This window comes from Prionailurus bengalensis, chromosome A1 (assembly GCF_016509475.1).
Source record: "Prionailurus bengalensis isolate Pbe53 chromosome A1, Fcat_Pben_1.1_paternal_pri, whole genome shotgun sequence".
Taxonomy (NCBI): domain Eukaryota; kingdom Metazoa; phylum Chordata; class Mammalia; order Carnivora; family Felidae; genus Prionailurus; species Prionailurus bengalensis.
Window position 1 is genome coordinate 69,213,622 of NC_057343.1, and position 22,972 is coordinate 69,236,593.

At 42.7% G+C, this 22,972-nt stretch overlaps 1 protein-coding gene across 9 annotated transcripts in view; it reads left to right on the top strand.

The window, feature by feature from the left end:
- The window catches only part of MBNL2 (muscleblind like splicing regulator 2), a 159,614-nt gene that overhangs the window by 43,705 nt on the left and 92,937 nt on the right, over positions 1-22,972 (top strand). For all 9 annotated transcript variants that reach the window (XM_043581913.1, XM_043581838.1, XM_043581879.1 and 6 more), the window contains one exon: positions 5,469-6,243. In XM_043581913.1, the coding sequence (XP_043437848.1) occupies positions 6,070-6,243 (174 nt within the window). In that variant the 5' untranslated portion in view covers positions 5,469-6,069. The remainder of the gene's footprint in view (positions 1-5,468; positions 6,244-22,972) is intronic.

The window sequence follows — 22,972 nt, forward strand, 5'->3', positions numbered from 1 at the left end:
TAGAATGAAGTCTTGTTAAGAACAGATCTCTCAGATGTTTTCTGTGTAGTTGTGTTTTGTTTTCATCGATCAGAAACAGCCACTGGAAGAAGCCCCCAGCCAGCCCTCCTGCAATTATTTCTGGGGGAATCAGTGACCCCGAGACCCTGTGATCAACTCAGGGCAGACATCTTTGTTCCCCCAGCACATGGGGTGGGGGGGGGCAACAAGAAATGCATACTACGGCAGTTCCCAAACTTGAGCGTGCCCCAGAGTTACCCCGAGAGTTTATTCAAACACAGCTTGCTGGGCCCCACCCCCGGACTTTCTGATTCAGTGCCTCTGGGCGGGGCCTGAGAATCTGCATCCTAACAAGCTCCCAGAGGCTGCTGCCATGCTGGCCCAGGTATTACACTTTGCAAATCTGCAAATCGCTGGGCTAAGGATGCTGGGGTTCGAAGATCAAATAATTTGTCCTGGGGGCAGATCCTCCCTGTCACCAGGGCCTTCTTGGCCGCAATGAGGTAAGCCAGTGGCACCTGCTGGAATTTTCCCCCAGGATAATACTGAAATTCCCTATGCAGAGCCTTATTCCTTTAGGTTAGCCTTCGGTCCACATTAAAACGCAAAAGTTCCTTGGAGGAGGATCAGGAGTTCGTTTGACAAACATTTGTTGAGTGTATTCTTGACACCAGGCACGTAACTGAGCACTGAGGATTTGAAAATAATAGGCAGAGTCTATTACATACATAGGGCGAAACCTTGAGCTGGGGGCAGGCAGGTGGAGAAGTCAATGTGTAAGTTCTGGAGAATTAGGAGGTAATACTTAACAATCATCACCAGGCACTATCAGAAAGTGGGCTACCCAGAGGTCACCAGAGGGGGTGAAGCAGGTCAGCAGGAACAGCACTTCAGGGTACAGGGCAGTGAGGGCCTGCCAGATCAGTGCTCAGCTGAGCCTTCAAGGGCAAGGGCGTCTCCTCCTCCGTGAGGGGCTTAGAAAGCCAGAAGGGGGAGAGAACACGAGGCCGCTGAATGCCTGAGGAGGACAAGGAAAGGAACGCCAAAGAAGGAACAAGGCCAGAGAAAGAACTGGGAACAATTACTTTTGAATTCTGCCTGGGTTCTGCACCGGAAGGAGCTAACTGGGATGGCATTGATTGCGATGTTGGAAATAAAACTGAAGCACAAGTCAAAAAAAAAAAAAAAAAGGTGGAAAAATAGAAGCATAAGCGAAGCATTGGGAGAAACCGGAAAATATTGTAGGCAGGAGCCCCAGCTTCTTAGGGCAACCCAGAAACGTCTTGCATATAAGCAGGGCCAATGGCAGCATATATGGGACCTTTCTGAGAATGAGAAAAGGGTGCCCTCTCCACTCAGACACATTTTCCCAGGGGCCCCTCTGGGTAGATGAACTAGAAAATGCCACAGGTTCCTCCCCGCTCACCCAGAGCACTGGAGGATGGCATCTGTCGCTGCATTTCCAGCAAGCCCTCAAACGTAGTAGGCACCCCAGCAGTGCTCCCCGCATATTTGGACTAGGCATCACACCCAGGGTCAATGCCTGGGCCCTAAAAGTGTTTGATTCACTTCTGGGTTTAGTAGCAACTGAGGGAAGAAAGCAAGCATCAGGCCTTTGTAAGAAGAACACTGTGGGATTTGTACTTGGGGCAGCTTCTCTGTGGGTTCCTTCCGGCTGCGAAATAAATCAGTTTGAGAACCGAGGGATGCTCCGGATAAGTGGCCTGAGTACACAGTTCTGTCGGTCCCTTTGATCTCTAAGGCACCGCCCTGCTCTCAGCTTCTGTAGCTGGAGCAGATCCGCACAAGGCATAAGCCTGGCCATTGATGTAGAATGACTGAAGAGAGAGAGGAAGCCTGAAAGTGGATTTATTCAATAAATATTTATAGAGTAGCTCCTCCTTTCATTGCCTTGCATTGGGACAGCACTTTACTGCTTACAAAGTATTCTTTGTTCTCTCTATAATCTGTCCTTCATGGCATCAATCATGTAATGTAGGTAGGAACTATTATCAACATTTTAGAGAAATTGACTTACTCAAGGTCACATGAAGGAACCTTGGCAAAACAAAGGCTTGACGCTGGCTCTTAGGACAAGGTACTTTCCACCATTCCAGAATGTTCTGTGTTGGCTGAAAGAAAACAAAATGCAAAAGCCAGTAAGACATTGCCATCAGTAGAAATATAATGAGAGGTACATGTAGCTCTGAATTTTGGAGGGGCTAAAAAGAAGCAAGTGAGCTTAATTTTAATATAAGCTAAATAATATTTAAACCAGTTACTTAAAATATTATCAACTCACCATGTAGTACATGTGAAACAATATTCATGAGATACTTTCACATTCTTTTTTCATACGAAGCATTTGAAATCGGTATGTATTTTATACTCAAAGCACAACTCAATTAGGAGCTGAACCCATTGGACATTCTTGATCTGTATTTAGATTTCATAGAATTTACAACTGAAAAGTAGATTTATGTACTCAGGTCAGTCCAAGCCCACTTGAAAGGTTTCCAGGAACTAAAGTGAGGATCAACGTTTTAGTTAAATTTACATTAATTAAGAAGAAATACAAATTTCAAATTTAGTTCCTCAGTGGCACTAGCTACATTTCAAGTGGTCAGTAGGCACATGTAGCTAGCGGCTCCTATACAGGAGAATGAAGCCCTAACACAACCCTTCCTCCCAAGAAATCTAGTCTGGCAGATCCAATATGTGCTTTGGTCTGTGTGTTAGCAGAGGTTAGTCTTGTCCCTTGATAACCGTGTCAAAAGTTGGTTTTCTCCATCCTTACCCCTCATCAGCCATCTTCTTTGGTGGCCTTCCTTAACCTAATTCAAGTCTGTGCTCTCTTCCTTGTTCCCACAACTGCCTGCTTATATCCGTCTCAGAAGATGGAGGTTGTGATGGGCCAAGGGAGGCAGTGTCTTTGATAACATTAGCTCTGTAACTTTTAGGATAGAAACCAAGAACAAGCAGGAAGGAAGAGGGGATTTGTGAGAGGATAGCAATATACTTATGTATAGTATGATGTGCCTTCTTTTCCTTCTGGAACACCATTGACGTACACAGGACTCTGGCCAGCAGAAAGTGTGGCTCCTCTGCTTTTAAAAGCAAGTTCAGGGGCACCTGGGGTAGTTCAGTCGGTTGAACATCCAACTTCGGCTCAGGTCGTGATCTCATGGCTCATGAGTTGGAGCCCCACGTTGGGCTCTGTGCTGACAGCTCAGAGCCTGGAGGCTGCTTTGGATTCTGTCGCTCCCTCTCTATCTGCCCCTCCCCGGCTCGTGCTCTGTCTCTCCTTCAAAAATAAATAAACATAAAAAAAAATAAAAATAAAAATAAAAATAAAGCAAGTTCATCTCCTTCGAGTCTGTCTAAATTCTGGTTGGATTTTCATAGTAACTACAAATGGCAATCTGTTTCTCCCAGGAAAACAATTATTTCTTACCTGAAAATACACGCGAAAGTCTACCCCATTCACTGGACTGGGTTGAGGGCATTGTTTCTGTGTGGTTTTTTAGGAATACCTGAGTAATTATTCTTTTGCCATCTGTGCCTAAATACAAGTTTGCCCGTTTCTTTTCCTACACGTGAAAAGCCGTGACCAAAGCCATGCTGTCTTTAGGGCTGAGCTTCTCCTGGATCTTTGTCATCCTGTAATCCCATCAGACCCTGGTCCGTAGGACTCAGGGACTCTATAAAATATCGTACAAATATAAACTAGATGTGTCCAACCTATCATTTTAAACCTCATTATTAGTGCCTCGGCTCCACTGAATACACAGGCAGGAATGTTTTCTTGTCCCCTGCTGCCCTCATCCTTTGTTCTCCATGGGGGTTAGAGACGGGGGTTGAGGCAATGGAGGTGCAGGTTCAGGCTGGTCTGTGAAACCTGACCCAGAGTAAATTTGGTTATTAAACTCATCTTCTTAAACTGCCTAGTTAAGCAAGTTGATGTTAGCTGCTGGGAACACAATGCTGCCAAACAGACAAGCAGTAGCCTGCCTGACCCCTCAAGTATTTTACAGCTGGAGTCAGGCATGTGTCATGGCCGTCAAGGTGGCCAATTTCCTTACATGCACATACAGTTATTACCGATTTACACACTTCTGCTAGCAAGTAAATGAAGTCCTGGGATGAAGCAGCATTGCCTACCATCCCAAGAGACGTCCTGCTAAATAAACCTTCCACGATCGGATAAGCTTGAGAGACACCATTGTTTCTCTTACTCTATTGGAGACTCGTTCAAGACCGAAAAAAGCCCTATTGCAAGGAAGCGTGTTCAGCCTGGTTTACCTGGAGTTAACTAAACTTAATTATCATGGGACCTACTTTCCTCAGGGGACACTTGTGAATCACTCAAAAGTTACTGCTGTCTGAACTTATACATGCTGATTTTAAATGCTCTACGTCCAGTTTCCATTAAGTTCTTACTTAAAGAAATTTTTAAAAGGACATCAAGGCCATGTGTCTCAGGTAGCTGGCAACGTATACAATATCTGAAAACGATCAGCTTCTAATATATAGTCCTTTATTCGTCCTGGACCCAACAATGTTAAATTTTTAACATTTTAACTACTTCATAATCCTTCAAAACATTAAAATAAATGAAATATAATTTTAGAAATATGAATTTTCTAGTTATATTTTTGTTGTAGGTGTATGATTTAACTCCAGCACTCCACAGAATGGAGACTGTGAGTCCATTAAAAACTAAACTGAACTAAAACTAAAACGAACTTGCATTCATTCCTCTGGTCAGTGAGCCAGACACCAGTTAAATCGGTCAGTAAATATTTTTTCAGGAACTAATAGCCATGAACTAAGGCACTAGGGACACAGAAATGACAAATATAAATAGTCCTTACCATCTGAGTGCTTACTGCAGAGAGGGGAATACTAACATTAAGCAAGTAATAACAGTAGAGAGAAAGTATAAGAGACCTAAAAAATATTGGGAAGCTTCTCCCTATCCGTTTCTAAGTTCAGATCTCTGTAAACTAGAAAAAATACAAAGAATAAGGAGCCCACACTGCACCCAAAATGACAGTACCCTTATTACCTAGGAAGACACATCCCGAATAATTGTTTATAGCATTTCCAACAATAAGATCAATGGCCTAAATGTGAAATTAATCTGAAGCTACGGTTCTAATACACTGTTTTGGCGATGAAGCACATTAGATGGGATTGTTTCAGAATGCTTAATTATTGTGTCTGCCACACTCATGTGTTTGAGTCATTCCTAACTTCTGGACTGCTGCCTAGATTTCTGCAATACGGCTGCAGTTTTGTTCTCTCTCTCTCTCTCCCTCTTTAATGCATAACTTTCCTCACTAGCCTTAAACCTCAAAGTTCTGAACTGCACTTTTGCAAATTCTATATGAGACCTAAAACAGTTTATCAAAGTGTTGATTCCATTGAGTTTGGGTGTAAGTTGATGTTTTCTTTGTGTTCTGCAGGTTCATGATTTCAAAGTGCCTGTGTGAAGTCACTTTCGCTGGAAACTGCAGCCTGAGCTCTTGTTGTGTTCAAATTGTTCTTCCGTCAAATGCACGTAGCCCTGACCTTACGGTGGATGAAGATACCTCAACTGTCTGACTTTGCCAATTGCTCGATTTCAGGATTTAGAAGGGTGGAAAGAAAGAGAAATCTTGCCAAGACCTGAACGTCTAGGTGGCTTATTCTCCAGCACCGTCAATAGCTGCGCGTGTCAGAACTGAATATCCTCCCAAGGAGTGCCATGATATTGAAGTCACTTTATTAAAAACAGTTGTGTCTGCAGATCGGTCGAGAGACTCGGACGTTTACCACCAGAGATGACACTGAGTGTGCTTCTGTTGCGGCCCACTGTCTTCAAGTGGGGCATATTGATTGATGAGTGACTGCTTGCCGATAAATTCTCTCCTCACTGCTTCCTGGATTGGGCCTCCCTAAGCAATTGATCACTTACCTTCAGACTCACATGTGGGGTTTTTCACAACAGTAGTCTCGGAATCACTGGGACCTGGATCGATTTCATCATTTGACACAAACAAACAGAATCCCGGTAGCTCGAGCATCATGGCTTTGAACGTGGCCCCCGTCAGAGACACAAAATGGCTGACGTTGGAGGTCTGCAGGCAGTTCCAGAGGGGCACGTGCTCGCGCTCCGATGAGGAGTGCAAATTTGCTCACCCCCCCAAGAGCTGCCAGGTGGAGAACGGAAGAGTGATCGCCTGCTTTGACTCCCTGAAGGTAAGGGGATGCGTTTCCTGTGTCGTGTTGATGGCACAGTGGACTCTCGTATGAAATGCTTTCCCATGTAGCTTCACAGAAGTTCAACAGTCATTTTTAGGTTCTGTTTTCTTGTTTGCGGTGACTGTTGGGAGATCTTCACCCACGTTTTTTCATATCAGGCATACATAAATTTTTTACAGAGCCATGTTTAAATTAAAAATACATGACGGTATATTTTGGGTCTGGCATGACATTCATGTACCCAAGAGTTTTAAATCAAAGTCTGGCTTGTGACAACTGAAGATAAATATTTTATTAACGTTTGATCTTCTGGAGGTTATATAAAGGTGAAGAAATTGAATGTGTCACTTTTATGTGCCAGTTATTCTGATTCGCCTCTCGAAGAATTTTCTACTCTTATGCTTTTCTTTCTTGACCAAGGGCTTCCTAAAATACTTCTTAATAGGTTTTTCATTCTTTCTGACGATTTGCCATGGCTAACAGAAATCATTGAGTACATACTTAGTGCTCCTTGAGAACCCACTATGTGTTAGTTAACAGCATCACGGAAGAATTGAATGTGATTCAAGATGGTATCCTTGAGCTCACTGTCTAGGAGGGAAAATACAGCATGTCAGCAAGTAACTATAATGCAAGACAGAAAGGGACATATGCCTTAAGAGAGAAACAGGCTTCTATGTGGGTCCATAGAAGGGAGAGCTGGCTTCCAGCTGACTGTTTCAAGACATGTTCTAGAAGGTTGTTGCAACCCGAGGTGTATACTAAGTCAGGTGGGGTTTGGACTTGCAGAAATTGGGGGAATTATGATGAAATATCTAATTGAAGGAAGTAGGTGTGACTTAGCCCATAATTCTTTGAGGCTTATTTTGCCCTAAAATATGGATTCTATGAATCCCAGACTATCTAGGACAGTCCTAACATCATCATGATATAGTTTTCAATGGAGATAAGAGCTTAATGTTTACATCTCTGCAAAACTTTGTATAAATAAGCTTACCAAAGAGTTAAAAAAAAAAAAAAAAGGTGGTCCATGCTCTTGGGAAATCTTAGTTCTGTGAGTTTACAAAATAGTGACCTTAGCCTATTCTTGGATATTGAAGGATTGGGTATGTTTTGAGGGAGAATTTCATCTTAAAGTGAAAAGTTATGTCTTACGATATTTATTAGTCAAAGTCAAAATATAAGACTTTGTATATTTAAGTATATCTTAAAGGGAAAATTTGCCTACACACTAAAAAGCAGAAGGATACATTTGTAGCCCAAGAGAAGTCTTTTAAGGGTTAAAGTTTGAAAAATTAGATATGCCATTTATCCCATAACTTTCCCTATTTTGTTCCTCTTTATCATGAAAAGTTTATTAGATTAGACTTTAAAAATATGAATTGTTTTGTCTACACAGAAATAAACAGATGGATAAATCACAGTTATATAAAGTATAACATTATAAGCATATTTTTATAATAGTATTTATTTTGCTTTTAGTCAAACAAGTAACCTAAGTACATATTTGCTTCTACGGTCATCACCCATGGAAACATTCACTATAAAAAGCAGTTTAGATTAAAAACTAGATTTTAAGAGCTTCAAGATATGGAAACAGGTCAGAGGTAAGAAATTCATTTCCCAGGTCATCCTACTTCCTTTGTTTTATTGATCCAAGCCTTCACTGGTTGGATATTGACTAGGAAACCAACGTCTTAGGAAGTGTCTTAAAACTTAATTCTTTCAGCTAGTTAAGGAAATATGAGGGAGATATATACAACACATTAAGGCTAAGTACTTCTTGAATATCAAGAGGACAGCAACTTCCAGTCCTTACAATTTATTACCTCAATGTGGATTCTCCGGGACCACAGTTGTTGGAGGAATTCCAACCCATGGAGAAAGGGTGAAGAACAGTTAAGTTTAACATAAAAGCATGAACCAAGCATGAAGATTTGAGTTTTAAGGACCATTTTCAGAAGTGTCTAGTGGAATCATTTGCAGTGTTGAAGCATGGTTACAGATTGTCTTAAGTTATCAGTTCCCTTTTAGAATTGTACATTTTCAGATTATTTAATTTGAGCGTGGTGTCACTTATTTTTAAAGTTGTCAAACTGTGAAGAATGTGAAAAGAGCCCATAGCAAAGGAGTAAGACATACCCGAGTCTATAAATACCTGCTCAACCACTTCCCCGACTTGGGTGGGTCCCTTGTCACTTCTTAGCTTTGTTGTCTCATCAGTGAAATGAGAACATTTGCCAGTGACATTGGCTAATGTATGCACACTGCCCGGCACCATGCGGGCATATTCACCTTGCAAGGTGGATGTAAGAATGATGAGTTCCTACAATAAGGATGAGTAAATTAAAAAGGCACTCAGGGGCACCTGGGTGGCTCAGTTGGTTAAGCGTCACGCTCTCTTGGTTTCGGCTCAGGTCATGATCTCATGGTTTTGTGAGTTCGAACCCCACATCAGGCTCAGTGCTGACAGTGTGGAGGCTGCTTGGGACTCTGTCTCCTTCTCTTTGTGCCCCTCCTCCACTCACATTGTCTCTGTCTCTTTCTCTCTCTCTCAAAAAAAAGGCACTCAACAGTGGTAGCTAAATAGGAAAATTATGATGACAACAATAATTAAGCTATTTAATTTTAATTTCATTTAATATAATAAATAAGACAGTGTTGCTCCGTGGAACCAGCCTACGACAGACAGAAATGAAAGGGCTTGGCTGTCAGGCCAGGGCTTGAATGAGTTCTGGCTGGTTAGAAGTGAGCTATAGCATTTGAGACAAATTATTTTACCTCCTTGACTTCAGTTTCCTCTTATTCAATATTCATATTATAATTCCAACTTCATAAGGTTACTGCAAAGACTACCTGGCCTAAGATATGCCAGATGCCTAGCAGAGGGCGGGACATAGTAGAGCCAGCTCCTGTTATTTTCCCTTCATAATAAAGTATTACAGCATAGACACTGATTTTGATGACTGGCTTTATAGACAGGATGTGTCCAACTCATAAAGCGTTCAACTCTTAATGTGTCCAAACTCTTAAGAATCTACTGTGTGAGTGATAACAGCTCAGTGATACAAATTAGTCATGACATTAAAGCAAGTCAAGTTTGACGCCGACATTATGTTTGTGGTTAGTATTTCTTACAAGGTATTTTCTCAAGGACTGTGGACTATTTTTGTTCAGAAAAATAGGGAAGAGGAATCTGTGTTGGCATACCAATATAGAGACCAGTCGACTATAAGCCTGACATATTCCTTTTTGTTTTTCAGTTTTTGTTATGGACTATTTGCATCCATGAGGAAACATCCATAAAAACATACTAAACAAATTAGTGGGTGGTTAAAAAGGAGATTTGCTGAGGTCTTTGGAAAGAGAGTTGTACATCTATAAATACTTTTGTAGAAATGTTTCAGAAAATAGAGCACAGTTCTTACAATGACAACTGTACTTTATTCACAACTGTTACCTTGTTGCATTTTAAATGAAACCACTGGGCAGAAAAGGCATTTGTGATATTTTTTTTAACAGTGCAGTTGCTTAAATTTTTCTGGAAGGCCTGGAACATGGTGTTCCACAAGATAGGTTAACTTGACAAAATGCAAATTGCTTCGTGAGCAGCTAACCTCCCCGTATCCTTGACCATGTTGGCCCTATCTCTGTTCCTTTATAATCCATAAAACAGTCTCCCTCACAGTTGAGATGTTTGAGATTTTTTCTTTTCAGGTTCTTTTCCCTGTAACCAATAGGAACTAGTCTGGATTGTTTTGCAGACGGAAACATCCGGAAGGGAATAAATGAATTAGCTTTCATGCTTATTGGGACTAAAGGTTTTGGCATTTACCACTTTCATCAAGTATTTAATGTCTTTGCTTAAACGTTTTAATTCAAACTGATATTAAAATAGGAAATAATTTTTTAAAAAATCATGTTGCTAATTTTGGCCAAAGAAAAACAAAAAGCACTCCTAGAGTCTTTGGGGAAATTGTTTTGGCTTTACATAATAAAAATTAGTTCAAAGACCCTGTGATTCTTTGAGCACCTGAGTGAGATGATGTCACTCTTCCATTGGAAGCCTCCCAGTGGCTTCCCAGCTCGCCTGGGTACATGGGTAAAGACCGATCCTTACAAAACTGTTTGGGCCCTGGAGATCTGACTCTCACCCCAACCCCCTGACTTCTGTCCTACCACTGTTCCCCCATCCAGTCCCCTGTAGCCACCCCACCTCTATCCTGGCCCCTGGCTGTGCCAAGTAGGCTTCCTCCTTAGAGTGTTTACACTTGCTCTTTGCTCTGCCTGGAATATTCCTGCCTCAATTGTATGAACAGCTTATCCCTCATTCCCTTCTGGATTCTGATCCAAACTGCCAACAGTGAAGCCTTTCTGCCAACCTTATTTCAAATAGTAATTTCCCCGCGGCTGTGATTCCATTTGCTCACCATCTTGCTTTCTTCTTCTCCCTAACACCGCCTTCTGGTAAACTGAACACATACTTGGTTTGGGTTCATTATCTGTCCCCCTCCCTTCTGCTAGAATGGAAGGTCCATGTAGATAGGGATGGTATCTTTTCTGATCACTGTCGTGTCCTCAGAGCCTAGAACAGTGTCTCCTACGTATTAGATGCTCAATAAGTATTTGTTGCACGGTAGAGCATGTTCCTTAGGAAAGGATTCAAGCCTCTCAGGTAGGGCTGCTGCATACGGCTTGTGTGGGTGCATTTCTCAATATGGTCTGCGTGACCAGCACCCCCTGGAGTTGTGCAGTGCACAACCTGTACGGCAATGTGCTATGGCCCTGTTCTCAATAGTCCAATAGATTTCAAAATCAGGGGGCTCTGTGCAGGAATTAGAGGCCCCAGTATAATACAGCATGGAAGTGTAATACAACATGAGAAAATTGACAAGAAAACTGACAAGTAATTGACAAGTAAATTACTTCAGTTTCTCTGAAGTGTTGCAGAAACTACTTACTATTACTCTCCCATTCTTTCTAAGTTTGAAAATGTATAAAAATAGATCCTACTCACTTATTTGTGGGATGCTGGCTATAAGTTGGCTGATGACAAATAAAATTTTAGTCTTCATGTGTATGGGTGAAAATTTTAAAATCGAATATGGTAGTAGATACGTGATCGTTTGGGACAGTTCTTCAAAACATACTAAAAAATGTATGTCATTGGCCTTGGCCTTAACTTCATGTTCTTGAATTGCTTTCAAATAGAAGCTAATTCTTTGCAGAAATTGCTTGAGGATTTTTTAAGTTATGTCCTCAATTCTGGCCTGATTTGAAGATATAATCTCAGACAATTATTTTGTTATCTATAGAAATCTCTGTAGTCACATAGAGGCTACTTTCTGCCAGGTATTTTTCATGAATTATCAGTTCCTTCCAACGACTCTGTAAGGTAAATATTCAGTCAACCATTACAGTTGTGGGATACAGGTTGGAAACAACAAATAACTTACAAATAGTGGGGAAGAGACATGATCCAAGGTAAGTGTCACTCCAAAGCCGCCTCATCCCTTCCCTCCTCCTAATTCCTCTTATGGAATAACTCATCGGTCTAATGAATTCTAAAGCTCCTAATATCTTAACAATATCCATGTTTCACAAATGTAGCATATGGAAGTGTCAAAAACATTCTAAAATAGAAGCCCCCAGGAATAAACTGATCTAGGTACTAAAAAGTTACATATTTGAAAAGGAGAGACAGTGAGGCACATGTATTTCTTTTTGTCTGTATTTGTCTAGAGATATTATACATCACTTACTAGGCCTCAGTAGCAAAAGTAGTTTTGGTCCAAGGTGTTGGTGTGTGTGTGTGTGCCCGTGCGATTCTGACACATAGGATTTCAGATATCACGATAAAGTGAAGGACATGTTCTACTTTAACGGTGCCCGGACCACCAATTCTACTCCTTGTGTAAGAGATCCGTGTATCCATCATCTGACTGCTGCCCTCCGGGGCAAATCAACCACTTGCCCCTTCGTGATAGTATGAAGACCTCCATGTAACAGTTCACTCCTCTAAGTATGTGTCCCCGTACAAGCCCGTAAGCTTCCCAAGGACAGGATGATGTTTTAGTCATCTCTGTGCCCAAGCACCTAGCGTGGCACTGATGCATGGAGGACGTGCAACAATAACCATTCCAAGAGTGCATAAATTAACGAAGGAATCCCCACGACTTTTCAAAACGAACTTATTGATGATTGCCAGTGAACCTCAGACACCAAACTGCTCTGCGTGGCTGTTCACCATTTTTTTAAATTTCTCCGTTTTGTTCTGCAAGCCTGGCCAGCCCCTCCTTGGACTTCTTTCCTCCTCTTTCCCCCCACTCCTACTTCTTCTACCACTGCAACCTTCCTTCCTATCTCGCCTCTAATGCCACCTCTCCTCTCCTTGCTCCTCACTGTGGATACTTGCCAAGACTCAGCATTGGTTTTTCCTAGATCAGGTCGGTGACGAGTTCTGAAAGGGTGTCTGTGCTCAGCATTCAATTCCCACGTCTGTGTCGATCAATCCAGGTTCTGGGTGCGTGCCCTTTCCTGGCCAAGTCCGTGGCCAAAATGCCCACCAAACACCCTGTAGGCAGGCTCCATACTCACCTGTAGTTGAACATTCCTGGATCCAAACTCTTCATCCACCCCCAGTCATCATCCCACTCCATGTGCCTTGTTCCCCAGGCACAAAACCTTAGCTTGATACTGACCATCATGCCGAGGATCCTTAGTCTTTCTTTTTCTTTCTTGTTCTGGTTGTAGGGAAATATATAAACTTTAAGAATCCATAAATTATTAAACTGTGAAATGTTTACCCAGATACAGACTATTACAACAATCTTAAGATCTCAAGGGTTTCATGTTGGCCTCTAAAAACTATCTATGGACTGCAAGTTAAGAAACTCTCATCTACAGAGAAGTCTGACACATTAACGTGGGCACAAGATGACCAGAGGGTCATTAAAGATACTTTTTGGCTGTTTCTCAAATTTGCCTAGGGTCAAAATTAGCACCAGATTCTTCCTGATACTCAAGATATTTCTATGCAAAGAAAGAATATACTTGTAGCTTCCAGGACAAGAGGAGGGCCAAGAGGAGGACAGTGCAGGTGGAATCAGTTTCGGTGCCTTTAGTGAGCAAAGGAATGAGGATTCTCAAGGTGGCATCTCCCTAAATGTCCTATCAGGGATAGCACATCTATGGCGTTTATGGGTGATGCCACCTTCCTAGGGACATGGCTTCTACCCTCAAGACACCTGCATTCTAACCCAGTCTAAAATTAAGAGGTAGACAAAATAATCTCTATGTTAGTTTCCTGTGGCGGTCATAACAAACTACCAAAGACTGGGCAGCTTAAAACAACAGAAATGTATTGTCCCCCAGTTCAGGGCAGCTGCAAGTCCAGACAAGCATTGGTACGACCATGCTCCCTCTGAAGCTTCCGTGGGAGAACGCTTCCCTGCCTCTTCTCTTTTCTGGTGACTCAGTGTCTTCTCTGGATCCAGCTTCTGATGTCTGTCTTCCTGCATGTGTTTCTTCTCATGGTCTTCCCTTTGAGTCTGCGTCTAAATTTCCCCATCTCACAAGGACGCCAGTTACATTAGGTTAGGGGCCCACCTTTTCTGGTACGACCTCATCTTAACTAGTGATATCTGCAACGACCCTACTTCCAAATCAAGTCACAGTCTGGAGGACAGAGGTTAATTCTTTAATTCATCTTTTGGGTGGAGGGGGACACCGTTCAACCGTAAGAATCGTATCCAAACCTAGAAAATGTCAGAAACCAAACACTGTAGTCTAACTCCTGAGCCCAGACTACTTTCAAAGTCTACCTGTGCACACTGCTCAGAACAGCCACTAGCCATCATTGGAGTTGGCAAGAGAGATGAGGCTTGAAAAACTCCAGTGTTGGGTACTGGGTAGACGAAAGAAAGATGATAAGCTGACATTCTGTGATTACAATAATCTGTGTTTGAAACATGTAAAAATAGATTAAAATAATTCGCAGAGCAAACTGGCAAAACTTATTTTCTCCAAAAATCAAACGGAGCAAAATATCTCTTTTAGGGGCGCCTGGGTGGCGCAGTCGGTTAAGCGTCCGACTTCAGCCAGGTCACGATCTCGCAGTCCGGGAGTTCGAGCCCCGCATCGGGCTCTGGGCTGATGGCTCAGAGCCTGGAGCCTGTTTCCGATTCTGTGTCTCCCTTTCTCTCTGCCCCTCCCCCGTTCATGCTCTGTCTCTCTCTGTCCCAAAAATAAATAAAACGTTGAAAAAAAAAATTTAAAAAAAAAAAATATCTCTTTTAACCTTAATTACGTTCTTGAATAATTACATTTGTTTATTATTCACTTAGCCTTGGGCAGGGATGCTAACTTTTGCTAGTCTGTGTAGCAGTTTCTTATGAAACCATTTCTCACCAAAGCTTAAGGAGAAAGAAACATTTATCATGATTTGTTTAAGATTCTAGTTTTTTTCTGAAAATGGAAATAGCATCTTGTCAGCACCCTCCTTCCTTCGTTCAAACTTTTGCTTTTATTTTAGAATGTGGTTTTGTTTTATGTATGTATGTATGTATGTATGTATTTAGAGAGGGAGCACAAGGAAGGGGCAGAGGAAGAGGGAGAGAGAGAACCTGAAGCAGTCTCCCCGCTGTCAGCGCAGAGCCCACACAGGGCTCAAACTCACGAACCACGAGATCATGACCTGAGCCGAAATCAAGAGTCTGATGCTTAACTGACTGAGCCATCCAGGCGCCCCAGAATGTTTTTAATACAATGCAAACTAGGAAGCAAAGATTTAAAAAGCCCTGGCCTGGGAGTCTATATCTGCGCCCTGGCTTTCCTGCACATAATCTTATTTCATTTCACCTCTCTGAGCGGGCTCCAGGTGCCTCATTGGTAAATACTCATTCATTTAGTCCGCTCATTCATTCATTCATTCATTCCCTCTTTCACTGAACAAGAGGTCCAAACCAAAATCCGCAGGACTCAGCAAGAAATGGGAGTGAGGCACTCAGCGCTGGCTGTGGGGGGAATGCAAGGAGGACTACAGACTGCAGGAAAGTAACTGAAAAGCATGTGACCCCCCGACCGTGGCGGCCACCACTCAGCCGCAAACAGCTGTTGTCTGCCTTCTGAGACTCCTGGGGATTTTTTAAAAAAGAACCAGAGGTACATATTTTGGTGTGAAGTTTCCCAATCCCTAAACCTTGGCAACCAACGAAAATATTTTTTAGACCCCGAAGGTCAAGCAAAACACATCTACAGGCTGGATTCCATCTGTAGACTGCCACATTCAACCTCTGCTCAAAACGAACAATAATTGATCATGGGACAGGTGCTGGTGAACACTGGGAGTGGAACAGCAGACACCCCTTCTTCCATCAGCGGAGATCACAGAGGGCAGAGCAAAATTATAAACTGCTCTGAAGGACCTAAGCTTGAAAGACCCTACGTGTGTAGTGTGGGTGATTCACTCTCTGGTTTCCCCTTACCTCACTGGCCACTCCTGCTCTGTCTGCCTTCCTGAATCCTCCTCCTTCTGAACACTGGCATCATTCCAGACTTTGAACGTCTCTACGTTTCCTCACACCTACAGTGACCCCCCTTACCCTTATAACTCACCAAGCGTGATCTTGCCTCAGAACCTTTGTACTTTCTGGCCCATATTCCAGAGAGCTGGACTCCCTAGATGACCTCATCCAACCCAGTGGCTGTAGACATCTTTCGTATGCTGAACGTCTCGTAATTTCTGTCTCTGGCCCCGATTTCTCCCCTAAGCTCTAGACTCATGTATTCAGTTGCCCACCTGACATTTTTACCTGGATATTTAAGTGACGTCTCACATTTAATAGGACCGCTAAGTTTTTGGTTTCCCCTACAACCTCCTGTTCCCATTGTCCCTGTTCTCAGCAGATGGTGCTGTTTATTTGCTTGATCAAGTAAAACATCTTAAAACCCAGCTTCAGTCTTCTCTTACCATCACCACCATATCCAGTCCATCAGGAAGCCCAGCTTTCTCCACCTTCTGAAGACATCCTAAATCCAAGCACTTTCTGGCACTTCTGTCATGACCACCCTGGCCCAAGCCACCATGTGTCTCCTATGGACTATTGCAACAGCCTACGGTAGCTCACACTTTTGCGACTCCCTCCTTGAACAGCGTGACCTGGAAGTCAGGTCACGTCATCCTCTAGCTCAGAACCTTCCAGTAGCTGTCCGTGTCACTTATGCAATCACAGCCCTTAAGGCCCCCTGTGCTCTGGCTCTCTGCTGCACTTCTGGCCCCATAAGTCGACCACGCTCCCCCTCACGACTGTGTTCCTATCACAGTGGCCTCTTTGTTCCTCAGGGCCTCTGCACCAGCTGTTCCCTCTACGTGGAATGCTCTTCCCCCATGTAGCTGCAAGCCTCAGTTCTCCACTTTCATCTGGACTTTATTTACATGGCCCACATCTACCCACAAAAGCAACCTCAGAAATTATCCTTAAGGGATGTGATCTATCTCTGTGTCTCCTCTGCGTCTGTCTCTACCACGAGACGGTGAGGCTGTAAGGCAGGGATCTCGTTGCTCTGTCCCTGCAGCCAGCACGTGCAGGGTGCTCAATCAGATTTGCAAATGCATAAATGTATCCTTAATTCTTACACTTTTAAATGCCACTGTTCCAACAAAATTCAAATCACTTTTCTGGCTACCCACTGCTTAATTTTTTTCTGTCAACCCACAGACAGATAAAACCTCAAAGTTAAAGGTTCTGTACAAATAAGCTCTTTGCTTTACAACCCAAAAGGTGTTTCTGGGTCATGCTCATGTTTCTGGAATGACAGATCACATGGAGATTTGCCCACAAGTGTCAGCGAAGAGCTGTTAAAATTCATGGAGTGGCTTGTTGGACCACCGTGGGCAACTCAGCAGATCCCGAAAGCCTGGCTATAGACTTACGCTGGCATTGGACGACATTTTCACTAGTCTATATAATAAGGACACTGAAATACTTTCTTTCTTAGTTTTGTTTCATTTTTATGGTGGTAAGGACACATAACACGAGCTATGACCTCACCCATGTAACAAATTTTTAAAGGCACGACACCGTATTGTTATCTACAGGCATAGTGGTCTATTGTAATACTCTAGGATGTATCCGTCTTAAACAACTGAAACTGTACAAAATGTTTTTTTTAAATAAAGCTGAATTCTTTCAATTCAAAGTTTCTTTTTTATTCAGAGATTATACCTTCTTTTTAATTTTTTTTAAATGTTTATTTGTTTTTGAAAGAGAGAGAGAGAGAGAGAGAGAGCACAAGCAGGGAAGGGGCAGGGAGACAGGGAGACACAGAATCCAAAGCAAGCTCCAAGCTCTGAGCTGTCAGCACAGGGTCTAACACGGGGCTAGAACCCACGAGCGGCGAGATCATGAACTGAGCTGCAGTCGGACACTTAACTGACTGCACAGGCGTCTCTGTACCTTCTTTTTTTTTTTTTTAATTGATTATCATAATGTTCCTTTTGTCTCTAAAAGAGGTTTTCTTAGCAGATGAGTTTTGTTCTTTTTCCCTTAATGGCCTTACTCAGCAAAAGAAAAAGCGAGCAATTCTATGTCAGTTTCCCATTCTTCTTGGAAATATTAACTCCATAAACTTGAAAGGTAGGGACATGCCGGCTCATACTATCTGGCCTGAAATCCCCATTTCACTCGTTTGGACCCTGCACACAGAGAAGGCTTTGTCATCACAAAGTCACTGATAAGTCCACACGTTCCCTGAAAGAAGCCTAGAAGTTCTGCAAGCCTTTTTCTCTTAGCAAACAAGGACAGCTTGATCCATCAAATGAGTGGGTTTTCACTGGCGGGGGTTGGGGGTGGGAAATGAGCCCGAGCGGAGACTGAGACATAGAACAGACCTAGAACATACCCGTTTCAGTGTATGAGAGCGGGTCCCCCAGAAGCCCAGGGTAGCAGGCATCCAATACTAAGGTCTAAACTACAGCAGGGGGCTCTCCTCTGGGGCTACGGAGACCAGGCCTCTTCTGGCAGAGCTTTACCAGTGACAGGCTGCACCTGTTTCACAATTTCCTCGTGAATTGACCTGCTAATGCTAAGTAGCATATTCTTTCCACTTGGTTTGGTTCAATTTCCTCTGGCTCAAAGATTATAGCCTAGTTTCTATTACCCTTTCTCAGCACTGTCAAGACCAAGAAGAATAAAACTGATAAGAGGACGAATCCGCCCCCAGAGCACCACTTTTGGGATTCAGGAAGTGAGTGGATGTTGACATATTTATTTGTGATCAGCCGTACCTGGCTCTCCTGCCTGACCAACCAGCATTAGGGGGATATGTCTGATGAGACCATTTTCTTAGGACTGAGTTCGTGTGTCCACAATGAATGGCAGGTCCCTTGGAAAATGAGATGATGCCAGGAGAAGGAGGAAGGGAAAATGACTCGGAGGTTTTTACCCAGTTCAAGCAAAACGAAATGATTGGCTTCAATTTTAGGCATGTTTACATTTCACTCAGTCTGCTGTCATCTAAGTGACACTTTGTATTTTTAAAAAATTAATCACTTGTAGTTTTCAACTGAGTAAGTGCCATGGACACCAAAGTACATTAATGAGCCATCTTAATATGAAAATTTGTTTCTCGAAAAGGAGAATACAGTACATACAGGTTTTTTAAAAATAAGCCTCTGGTTGGGGTGCCTGGGTGGCTCAGTGAGTTAAGCATCCCACTCTTGATTTCAGGCTCATGTCATGATTTCACGGTTTGTGAGATCGAGCCCCTTGTCAGGCTCTGTCCTGACAACGCAGAGCCTGCTTGGGATTCTCTCTCCCTCTCCTCTCTCTCTCTCTCAAAATAAATAAAAAACATAAAAAAAAAAAAAACTTAAAATTACACATCTGGTCCACATCTCACATCTCATTCAGAAGAACATTTCAAGTGCTCCCAGCCCTTAGTAAAATCATGAATAATGACACCAAAGATATTATTTCCACACCTGCCATGAAACGAAGCCCTGACCCAGATGCTCGGGATGTAAAATTAATCATCAGCAACCTCATTTGCGAAATTTAATTCATATCGCTTCCCTTCTGCTCCCGTCGGGCACTTGGTTGTTAACAGGAACTGTGATCGCGGGAAAATATTGGGATAGCAGAATTCTTAATGAAGAATTCTAGTAGCTCCAGATGTTCTGAGTGGTATATAAAGCCGCAGAGGAAGAAGTTTCGTTTCCTAGAGAATTTCAATGTCTTTGCTCATTTACTTCTTCGACAGTCATTGGGCCGCCACCAAGTGCTGAGCACTATGTTTGATGCCTAAAAAGACAGACACCTTGTTCCCGTGGAACTCGCAGTCGAGTGAAGGAAACAAGAGAAAAGTAAACAAACTAATCAAATAATCACAACTTATCAAGACCGCTCTTCATTCAGGAAATACCGAGCGCCCACAGAATGACAGGCACCGGGCTAGGCACGGGCAATACAGCCTGTTCTAAAAGCAGCCCGGTTTCTCGACCTCATGGGGCTTTTGTTCTAATGAGAGTAGACAGAAATCAAATGGCTAGAAACAGCACCCCCCCATCCTAAAAAAATTAGTTATTTTCAAGTTGTGAGAAATGCTAAATAGGAAATAAACTTGGATAGAAGCCAATGTGATCGAGGAAGAATTTAAATAGAAAACGTGACCTGGGATGCTGTCTTCAAGGAGTTACTTTCTGAGCAGAGATCTGAAGGACACGGAGGAGGCAGCCAGATGGAGAGAAGACCTTCCCCAGGCGTGGGGGAAAAGGAGCTCCAGAGCCTTGGGATAAAAGTACTTCCCTCTTTCTAGAAACGAGGCAGGGCAACTACAGCACAATCCATTGGTCAGGGGGACAGAAGCCTGAGACCATGAATAAGAGAGAAACCATGTAAGAGTCTGAGTTTTATGCTCAATACTAAGATTTCCACAAGAGGTTGACACGTTCCCGTTTGCCTCAGGAGAAGGCCACTCTGCCTGGAGAAGGAATTGCAGAAGGAGGCCAGGCCATGACATCATTGGAGAGTCTTTCCATCGTCCAGACTGAAGCAATTTTGAAATCTTATGTGTCTTTGATATTTTTTAAAAAGCCTACGTAACTGTCTAAAGGACCCCTTTATGCTTATTTTGGAACTTTTATCAGTGGCCCACGGTATCCTTGCTGTAGGCTTTGTCAGATGATGGAATTGCACCAGCAGAGAGATAATTCATTTACCTCCGGTGTTTCAGATGGGCAAGGAATGCAGGAAATTCTAGATCTCCTGGCCATATTTATATGACATAGTCTTGTGAATTACTGCCTGATGAGACAAAGATCAGGTTTGATGGGGAGAGACCAATACCCTGCATGAACCCTATCACTTAATAGCAGGCCACAAGTGCAATTCAGAAGAAACTTCTTTCAGGGGCACCTGGGTGGCTCAGTTGGCTGAGGGTCCCACTTTGGCTCAGGTCATGATCTCACATTTCATGAGTTTGATCCCCAAGTCGGGCTCTGTGCTAACAGCTTGGAGCCTGGAGTCTGTTTCACATTCTGTGTCTCCCTCTCTCTCTGCCCCTTTCCCTCTCATGCTATCTTTCTCTCTCTTTCTCAAAATAAATAAACATTAAAACAAAATTACAAAAAAAAGAAACTTCTTTCACAAGAAAGACTTCTTTAATCTCTGTAATCTTAAACTTTTCTAGCTGGCCTCCTGCATCTTGCTCCCTTTTGTCTTTTAACTTCTTTTTCCACAGCCTCCAAAACCCCTCGCCATCCATCAATGGCTGTTCAATATTGTGCCATATTCCTTGAGAGACATGGACGTGTCAGACGGAGTTCGTGCTCTGACGGGGTTTCTAAAATAGCCGAGGAGACAAAGAGCCATGCAGAATTAACAACTAAATACTAAACTGTTTGGTACTAATTATTGGAAAAAGACCTTTTGAGAAAAGAGAAGGATGGACTGCAAAAGGGAGCCAGAGCATGTCATGGAAAAGAGCCTCACAGGCTACGTAGACGTCAGCTGAAAGAAATGGCTGACCTTCACGTTGGATACCCTGTAACTGTGGCTTCTACCCGTTTTTCCCTTGGGGACTTCTGGAGGCACCTATTCAGTAAGACTGAGTACATGGATGCCAGGAATCTGTATTTTTAGAAGCTGTCCAGTGATTCATATGCCCATTTTCGAAAGTATTCCTCCAAATGATCTCATCACGCACTGAAACTGCTTGTTCTCAACACCGCATGAACCTAGTAAGCATCCCTGAAAGTCTTACTTAAAGTTTCCGCTTGTCTCCCCAGGTTCCAAGACGGCACAAAAGTATGGTGTCTCACAGGTAGCATTTTCCAAGTCAGGATAAAAAAGGTCAGCCCCCTGTTCCATAGCCTTTGACTTCTTGTTCCTGTGCCCACTTTAGTTGAAATGTCCAACAACACAACAGACTACAAGTCATTACCCGTAACCGTGCACCGTAAAACAACAGCCGCCAATCCCAGTCATTGCCATTGGTGCCACCGGGAGGGGAGAGCAACCAGGATGGGAAGCAATGGGAATGAATCAGCAAATGATCTGGGTATGTTTACTCTGAAGAAAGACAGATTCAGAGAAAACATGGTAGCTATTGCCAAATACTCAGAGTTAGAATGGTGAAGAAGAGGTAAAGTTGCTCTGTGGAAAGGATGAAGACAGGTATTTGTTCAATATGAGTAAAAAATATCTGAACATGCCCGGAGGGATAAGAGTTTCCATCTAGGGAACTGCTCAAATAATGCAAGCTTGGGATTTGTATTGTGTCCTTTAAAATGTTCTACGCCGGGGATATTAAGAGGCAGTCTCATGCAGAACTAATTACTAAAACGGCCAATCCTAGCTTAGCAAGAGAAATTTTCCCTAGTGTCAGTGGTGGAATATTTAGTTGCCTAGCAACCCGTAAATATCTATGATGCAATGGAAAATCCTTAGTTTGCGTCTGGGTTGATTGTATAGTTCCTAATACCACACTTGGTTCATTTCATTGATGATAAGTATTCCTGTTATAGTCTGTTACATATCAAAATGGTGCTGAGCTGCAGCTTTACACAGTTTCGATCTTTGCTGAACACTAGCCAGCTGCCTCGCCGAGCCCAAAGGCACACAATAGTAATAGATGTTTGGTCCATACAGGAGGCGACAGGATAAGACAGTGAGAGCACAATACTTTTGGAGATATGTACAATGGTTCAAATGAAATCTGGTGGAACCCTAAGTGTCAGGGTAGAGGTTTAATCATGAACTCTCCAACCTCGGACTTGTGTGCATTTCTAATAAATGACTAATAGCATTTATGGTATAGAGCAAAGTTTAAGGTGTAGAACAAAATGTGTAAGATACTGCAATCATAACTTTCTAATCACAGTCTCCTAGAAAACTGACAAAAACATATGTGGATGGGTTAAAAGTTTGGTCTCATTTATAAAGGACTGCTTTACATTATAAGAACCAAAGAACAGCTGTTTGTCAAGCTTCCACATTAAACATCTGCCAGGATATCTTCTTAGGCAGGTTTTCTTAGTGATAATGACTGGGTACATAAAATAAATCATGGAACCCCATCAGATTCTCTCCATACTAAATACCGGAGACATTCGCTTCCCCTTGTCAAAAGATCATAAATAACAGAAGTAAAACCAGCCAATCGCTGAAGGAGTAATCAGTATAAGTTTACTGTGCGCACAACCAAGAAGACAGTTTGCAAACTGGGA